General features: G+C 43.8%; 1 protein-coding gene across 1 annotated transcript in view; it reads left to right on the top strand.

Annotated features, from left to right (window-relative positions):
- LMNB2 (lamin B2) overlaps positions 1-5,977 on the top strand; it is a 134,472-nt gene extending 128,495 nt beyond the window's left edge. Inside the window, exon 12 of the mRNA XM_075352436.1 lies at positions 3,746-5,977. Within this exon, the coding sequence (XP_075208551.1) occupies positions 3,746-3,787 (42 nt within the window). The 3' untranslated portion in view covers positions 3,788-5,977. The remainder of the gene's footprint in view (positions 1-3,745) is intronic.
- The last annotated feature ends 2,993 nt before the right edge of the window (positions 5,978-8,970 follow it).

Consider the following 8,970-nt stretch of genomic DNA (forward strand, 5'->3'; position numbering starts at 1 on the left):
CACCAAGGTCATGGCAGCAGTAGTAGCAGTCCTGCACTCACAGGGTCACTCTGTGATCCCGTATCTGGACGATCTGCTGATAAAGGCACCCTCTCAAGAGGCATGCCAACACAGTCTGAACGTGGCACTGAAGACTCTCCAGAGGTTCGGGTGGATTGTCAACTTTTCAAAGTCAAATCTAACCCCGACCCAATCACTAACATATCTTGGCATGGAGTTTCATACTCTCTCAGCGATAGTGAAACTTCCACTGGACAAGCAGTGCTCGCTGCAGACAGGGGTGCAATCTCTTCTTCAGAGCCAGTCGCACTCCTTGAGGCGCCTCATGCATTTCCTAGGGGAAAATGGTGGCAGCAATGGAAGCAGTCCCTTTCGCGCAGTTTCATCTGCGCCCTCTACAATGGGACATTCTCCGCCAATGGGACAGGAAGTCGACGTCCCTCGACAGGGATGTCTCCCTCTCTCAGACAGCCAAGGACTCTCTCCGGTGGTGGCTTCTTCCCACCTCGTTGTCAAAAGGAAGGTCGTTCCTACCCCCATCCTGGGCGGTGGTCACGACAGATGCGAGCCTATCAGTGTGGGGAGCAGTGTTTCTTCACCACAGGGCTCAGGGTACGTGGACTCAGAAAGAGTCCACCCTTCAGATCAATGTTCTGGAAATCAGAGCAGTCTATCTTGCCCTGCGAGCCTTCCAACAGTGGCTGGCAGGCAAGCAGATCCGGATTCAGTCGGACAATTCCACAGCGGTGGCGTACATCAACCACCAAGGAGGAACACGCAGTCGGCAAGCCTTCCAGGAAGTCCGGCGGATTCTGACGTGGGTGGAAGACACAGCATCCACCATATCCGCAGTTCACATCCCAGGCGTGGAAAACTGGGAAGCAGACTTTCTAAGTCGCCAGGGCATGGACGCAGGAGAATGGTCCCTCCACCCGGACGTGTTTCAGGAGATCTGTCGCCGCTGGGGGATGCCGGACGTCGACCTGATGGCGTCACGGCACAACAACAAGGTCCCGGTTTTCATGGCACGGTCTCACGATCACCGAGCTCTGGCGGCAGACGCCTTAGTTCAAGATTGGTCGCAGTTCCAGCTACCTTATGTGTTCCCACCTCTGGCATTGTTGCCCAGAGTGCTCCGCAAAATCAGGTCCGACTGCCGCCGCGCCATTCTCGTCGCTCCAGACTGGCCAAGGAGGTCGTGGTACCCGGATCTGTGGCATCTCACGGTAGGCCAACCGTGGGCGCTACCAGACCGTCCAGATTTGCTGTCTCAAGGGCCGTTTTTCCATCTGAATTCTGCGGCCCTGAACCTGACTGTGTGGCCATTGAGTCCTGGATCCTAGGGACCTCAGGTTTATCTCATGAAGTTGTTGCCACCATGAGACAGGCTAGGAAACCATCCTCCGCCAAGATCTACCACAGGACGTGGAAGATATTCCTATCTTGGTGCTCTGCCCAGGGAGTTTCTCCCTGGCCATTTGCATTGCCTATTTTTCTTTCCTTCCTGCAGTCTGGGTTGGAAAAAGGTTTGTCGCTTAGCTCCCTTAAAGGTCAAGTTTCCGCGCTATCCGTATTTTTTCAGAAACGCCTAGCGCGACTTCCTAAGGTACGCACGTTCCTGCAAGGGGTTTGTCATATCGTTCCCCCTTACAAGCGGCCATTGGAACCCTGGGATCTGAACAAGGTTCTAATTGCTCTCCAGAAGCCGCCTTTCGAGCCTATGAAGGAGATTTCTTTTTCTCGGCTTTCACAGAAAGTGGCTTTTCTAGTGGCGGTCACGTCTCTTCGGAGAGTGTCAGAGCTGGCGGCGTTATCTTGCAAATCTCCCTTCCTGGTGTTTCACCAAGATAAGGTAGTTCTGCGTCCAATTCCAGAGTTTCTTCCCAAGGTGGTATCTTCCTTTCATCTCAATCAGGATATCACTTTACCATCTTTGTGTCCGCATCCAGTTCACCAATTTGAAAAGGGTTTGCATCTGTTGGACCTGGTGAGAGCACTCAGGATCTACATTTCCCGCACGGCACCTATGCGCCGTTCGGATGCACTCTTTATCCTGGTCGCTGGTCAGCATAAAGGGTCGCAAGCTTCCAAATCCACCCTTGCGCGGTGGATCAAGGAACCAATTCTTCACACCTACCGTTCTGCTGGGCTTCCGATTCCATCTGGGTTGAAGGCCCATTCTACCAGAGCCGTGGGTGCGTCCTGGGCATTACGGCATCAGGCTACGGCTCAGCAGGTGTGCCAGGCGGCTACCTGGTCGAGTCTGCACACTTTTACCAAGCGTTATCAGGTGCATACCTACGCTTCGGCGGATGCCAGCCTAGGTAGACAAGTCCTTCAGGCGGCGGTGGCCCACCTGTAAGAAAGGGCTGCTTGACAGCCCTATCACGAGGTATTCTTTTACCCACCCAGGGACTGCTTTTGGACGTCCCAATTGTCTGGGTCTCCCAATTGGAGCGAAAAAGAAGGGAATTTTGTTTACTTACCGTAAATTCCTTTTCTTCTAGCTCCAATTGGGAGACCCAGCACCCGCCCTGTTTTTCTTAGGGTATTTGTTTTTCGGGTGCACATGTTGTTCATTTTGATAAGTTCTGTTCTCCGATATTGTCTATCGGATTGAATTTGTTTTTGAAACAGTTATTGGCTTTCCTCCTTCTTGCTTTTGCACTAAAACTGAGGGACCCGTGCTCCCACGGGGGGGTGTATAGCCAGAAGGGGAGGGGCCTTACACTTTTAAGTGTAGTACTTTGTGCGGCCTCCGGAGGCAGTAGCTATACACCCAATTGTCTGGGTCTCCCAATTGGAGCTAGAAGAAAAGGAATTTACGGTAAGTAAACAAAATTCCCTTCTTTGGTTCATGGTTTTCAGTTCTCCGAACATCCTTCGGATTGAATTTACCTTAGACCAATTTATAAGTTTCCTCCTTCCTGCTTTTGCACCAAAACTGAGGAGCCCGTGATGCACGGGAGGGTGTATAGGCAAAGGGGAGGGGTTACACTTTTAAAGTGTAATACTTTGTGTGGCCTCCGGAGGCAGAAGCTATACACCCAATTGTCTGGGTCTCCCAATAGGAGCTAGAAGAAAAGGAATTTACGGTAAGTAAACAAAATTCCCTTCTTTTCTACAGTAGGCATACCTATATACCTGATCACTGGTAAAGACCAGGAAATGTCAAGTCCCAGAGAGACAGGAGTCTATGGGAATACAAACTTATGATGCCCTTTGACACATTCAGAGGAGGAATGAATGTGTCACATGGATTTATGTCTTTTTACATCAATTAAGAGATGTGCTCCTCAGACCATCCGGGGGCATCACAGCCCGGACCAGACCCAAATCAGAGGACAATAAAACTTTCACACTGCTTATCTATGAACTGCTGCAATATTTATGGCCACAACAGTTTGCCCCCTTGCCATAGCGATAGTTCTGCTTCACATAACTTGTCTTTTTTACTGCACTCTTCAGATTTTGTGTTATACCATGCCTGATGATCTGAGTATGGAAAGCTTGCTATTACCATCTTTTCAGTTAGCCATGTAACACGGTACAAAGATATATATTTTACCTGTGTATGTATGTATATATGTGTGTGTGTATATATATTATATATATTATAAAATCGCTCACCCTGAAACAAGAAGAAACGTCAAAAGTATATCATTTGGCATATATATTTGTTTGCATATCTGCTTCTTGTTACTGATCAATGTTATAACCTTATCAAATTCCTGTCTTTCTACAGGGTGATCCTCGCACAACATCCACTGGCTGTTACCTGATGTAATCAGTCTCTCCAGTGTTTTCTGCCAGAGTTGCTATTTTTATACCTTTTAGGCATTGTTTAGTTGCACATATAAGGAGCAAACTACTGCCAGACATGTTTGCAAAGTTTTTGTGTGTTTTTATATATATATATATGTATACTATGATTATTGTCCTCTGTGGTTTTATGAACACTATACCTCTCAGCGAGAGTGCAAGTTTAAAGTTTTAGCTTTCATATGGGAGAAATCTTGGAGGAAAAGTTGTGGCTAGATGCACAAAATGTTTTTTTGGTTTTTTTTTGGTTAATTTTACAGTTGACTGACCTCCTACAATTTAGAGTTTGTTACATTTTATAGCACTGCATATATTCTACAAATGAGAGAGAAATATTCACAATGTAAACCAATCAATGGCAACTTATTTTGGCCATGTTGTCTACCTCTGTTGTAGATGATCCTGCCAAGCAGGAATGACCAAATGTAAGCATCTGAAGTGTGAAGTATTCTGCTTTGCCTTCTGTCACGTGTATGGTTACAACCTTTTCATTACAAAATTCATAGCCTGTAAGCTTACAGCCAAGTATTATATGTCATGGGCTGTAGACACAATACACAGCACTCCTTGCCTTAGGTGCACTTGCAGGATACCACCCTGTGGTATAGACAATAGATGAACTCTGGTACTCCAATAATGCAAATTTAGACGGTACTTTTAATGTGTAGACAGTCCAAAAGTAAATGTGATGTTTCAGTGCGCATCCTTGAAGGCAGAGAATTATGAAAAACAGACAAAGATGAGTGTCCATCTCATGCCATGGTTGCCTCATCTGTTGCCTCTGCTGTCTGATGAATATCTGAGGATATGGATCACAATGTCATGAACATTAAAATTGTCTTCAAAATCTTTGTTATTGGAGTGCCCAGATTTTTTCATTGTTTGCATGCTTGATTTAGTTTTATAAAGATACATTGTCAAATGTATTGCTGGTAAAGAGGTTATCCAAGACTTTTGTATTTTTTTCTCTTACGGAGCGAAGACGTTGCAGGCAGATAGTAACTATATTGCTGCCTGTTTTGCCCTATGCCGATCTCTGCCAGCTCAGAGCAGTCACCGATAGCTACTGCCAGAGACTCAGCAGCTTCTGCTGATGTCACTTCAACAGAGCAGCTTCTTCTCTTCTTTGCTCTGATAACGGCCTTGTCTGCTGACGTCCTACTGATAGCCAGCGTCAGCTGCCTAACTGCAGAGAGCTAGCTGTCAATCAGCCGTTACGTTGACAGTGACGTCCCATCGACTGAGCACCCCGATAGAGGAAGAGCTGGTCAAATGAAGTAGGAGGAGCAATTTGGGACTGGTTTGAGTGAGCAGAGATCGGCGCTGGCCAGAGCTAGCAGGTAGTTAGCAACATAAAATTACAAAAGTCCTCTATGACCCTCTATAAATTATGCCCATGAGTTTTCTACTGCACCTGTTTTCCGCACCAAGCAAGAAATATTAGAAGACTAAAAGGTGTAGTGTGTCATTTCTAATTTCTTTCTCATTGTAAGAGATCTTGGCATCCTGTAGATTGGTATACAGAATATTGGGCCAATGAAAATGGTCAGTTGTTTTTCTAAATATTAAATTACAAAAGTAATTTAACTTAAATGTAGGTTGGTAAAGCTTTAGTTAAATTTTAATATAAGTATAAGTTCCCTTATCTTGTTTACCATGATGTTTCTGCAGAGGATATTTTTTTTTTTTTGTTCTCGAACCATTGTCACAAAGAGTTGTATTAGAACTTGTATGAAGCCTATAACTATGTTTAACAGCTTGCAGTCCAAGAAATATGCTTTGTATAAGGAGGCATATAACATCCACTGTATTTTACTTGAAGAAGGCCATTTGGCTTCATAACAGCAGATGAATAAATGTTGGAATTATACTCTAAAAGGGAACCTGTCAGCTGATGCATGCTGCCCAAACCACAGGCAAACCCCGGGTCCTGTATGCTCAAGGTCTGTTTCATTATCAAAGCAGCATCTCTGAGAAGTGTATATATGGAAGTGTGGCCATGAGCCAGGTGACGCTTACAAGAGACCGCTCCATGCCTACTCAGCAGGAGGGACAGGTGTCTCCTTATATTTAAGGATAAGTTATGCTCAACTGCTATGATCCTGGTGCTCGGGAGAAAAAAAATATCAAACTCTCGAAGAGGTTACCCCGGCACACAGTAAAGAAACTGAAACAATCCAGGTGTAGTAGTATGCTTGTGTTATTTTATTATTTCACATATAAACAATTCTGTCCGACATTGCAGCTTGTGCAAGAGCCTTCATCAGGGAAGATGAGTGCCGTATGGTAAGACTTAGAAAGGTCCTAATAACACATTGGAAGCAAGAGGGCTGAAGAAAAGTTTCTGAATACTCAAGGAGGACACTTGGTATAGGAAAAATGTGTATGACAGCCCCCTTTTATGACACAATATACAACATGCTGCAATAGGCATTTCTCTGGTGCTCCCACCATTCCTCTATCATGAATAGTGTATATCCTCTACATCCTATGTGGCTTTTCCCATACATGACTGGCTGTCATATTATATATATCCAAGCCATCACATATTGTAGTGATCATCTTACTACTCATCCTTCACTGTGAGCCCTATTCACATTACACGGCAGTATACTACTGTCATACACATTTTTCCTATACCAAGTGTCCTCCTTGAGTATTCAGATACTTTTCTTCAGCCCTCTTGCTTGCAATGTGTTATTAGGACTTTTCTAAGTCTTACCATATGGCACTCATCTGTTCCTGATGAAGGCTCTTGCACGAGCCGCAACGTTGGACAGAATTGTTTATATGTGAAATAATAAAATAACACAAGCATACTACTACACCTGGATTGTTCCAGTTTCTTTACTGTGTGCCGGGGTAACCTCTTCGTGGTGTCTCCTTATAGACACACTTAGATTGTGAGCTGGGACATGCCTCTTGGACTAGTCCTCTCATCCTGGGCAGCACTTTTGTCTAGGTTTTCCTTTTAAATGGTGTTCATATTAAAACATAGATGTTTGTGATACAGTACATGGTCTGTGATTCATTCTGACTGTAGTTCAGGCCGCATTAATAGCTTGATAAGTTCCCTTTCCGCACTTTTTAGATGTGTTTCCACACACTGCATTGCAACCAGAGACTCGCTATACATGTGTATTTGAAAAAGACCTCCGTTTATTCGTCCTGTTGTAAAGGTAATTGGTCTTGTCTTCAAGCCTAAGCAACACCTCTAGTGATGAGCGAGCACTACCATGCTCGGTACTCGTAACAAGCATTTTGACACTCTCTGATGGGCTCGAGTCATGTACCAAGTATAATGGAAGTCAATGGAAAACGCAAGCATTTTTCCAGGAGATTTTCCAGAAAAAAGGTTGAGATTCCCATTGACTCCCGTTATATTCTGTATAAGAGTCGAGCCCATAAAGAGTGTCAGAATGCATGTTACGAGTACCGAGCATGGTAGTGCTCGCTCATCACTAGATACCTCATAATAAATTGCTCCCCTGATTAAAAACAATTTAAGCCGCCTTGTTTATCGAGGCAGCACACACTTAAATTACTAGTGCTGCAAGGATTACAGTTTTGTTGTCTATGCAATAAAAAAGTTGAAAGTGACTGCTGAAAATAGGTATTATGTTCTATATAACTGTAAAGAGCTAGAGGAGGAGGTTTTGTTATGTAATGATGTGCATCTTGTAACTTTCAGTTCAGTTATCAGGGAAGAAAAGAATATCCTACCTGAGTAAACAATGTTATTTTGTTACTGTGTTCAGACAGAATTGATCCATACTTGCTGTCAATAACATGAAAAACTGCAATAAATGTTTCCATTCAAGCATTCTTCAGCTTATTATATAATGTAATTTTGAATTATTGCACCTTTTTATAGAAATAGTGTATTTGTTTTGAAGTGGTATTCTAGTTTTATAAACAAACTCCTATAAAATATTAGATATTGTTGGTCTTATTTCTGGCTCCCACTAGTCGCTAGAATAGGAGGCAGCCCTAATATCCCGGACTGCGGTGAGGCTGATCTTCAGTGGTGCAGCGACCAAGCACACATACTTGGTCACATTAATAAAACTCTAGAAGTTATCTGAAAGCTGAATATGGCCCCGCGTAGCCATTGTGTTGGGGCCCCAGTGTTATGACTCCAGCAGTTCTTGGTGATGGATGATAAATATTTGTGTTTGAAATACCCTGTTAAATGGGATCTGTCAGTGTTGTTGCTGCCAATGAATGTGTACATTTCCATAATTTGGTAATTGACCTCTTTAGAACTAGGGGGCTTTTGGGCCTTGATGAATAGAACCGAATTTCAAATACTGGAATTTTGCATTAGAAGGGGAATTTTGATTTTTACCTCATATTTTGCTGGTCTTCTGTAGTAATAGGACTGCCACTTTTTGGTTTTAAGTGTTCTCTCTAAGAGCTTTACAGGCAAGGAAATCACATTTCTGTCCACTGTTTCAGCACTCGGATTGTGTGTCATGTGTCTGAACCAACTGATGGTACTTTGCTCATGAGCAAGTAAAGCCATCAACAGCAAATGTAAAATAGTGAGGTCTTCTGCCATTCACCAATTCAATTCTGTGAGGCAGGTATGAAGGGGTTAAAAACCCCTATTTTCAGTGAAATGAATGTGCACACTGTGTAAAAGCCTCTCTCCCTCTTCCATACTTAACTGACAGACATGAGAGGATTTTTAAAGGCATAGGCCCTAGTACATTGTACTCCAAAGAATTTTTCCTAAGCTCCATCATTGGCTGTCATAGTAGAAGATCAACTGCAGCGTAATGGACAAATATATCAATTCTACAAAGTGTCATGGAGACCTGGACCATTGAGACAATTGCTTTTGATCCTAAATACATGACCACTGTCAGCCATAGCAATGGGCCTTAAAGGAAAAATAGCATGGATCAACAAACACTGGTCATTGTGGCTTTTAGCTGCTGCGTGACTGCTGCATGTGAACACCGACTTGGTAAAGGCAAGAATTGATTTCCAACTCTAATAGAAAAGGTGAGCCAATTAGCCATAAAGCCTTAAGACACTTTTTCTTCGGCGCTCTATTGGGAGACCCAGACGATTGGGTGTATAGCACTGCCTCCGGAGGCCACACAAAGCAATTACACTAAAAAGTGTAAGGCCCCTCCCCTT

Source organism: Anomaloglossus baeobatrachus, chromosome 1, assembly GCF_048569485.1.
Source record: "Anomaloglossus baeobatrachus isolate aAnoBae1 chromosome 1, aAnoBae1.hap1, whole genome shotgun sequence".
NCBI lineage: Eukaryota > Metazoa > Chordata > Amphibia > Anura > Aromobatidae > Anomaloglossus > Anomaloglossus baeobatrachus.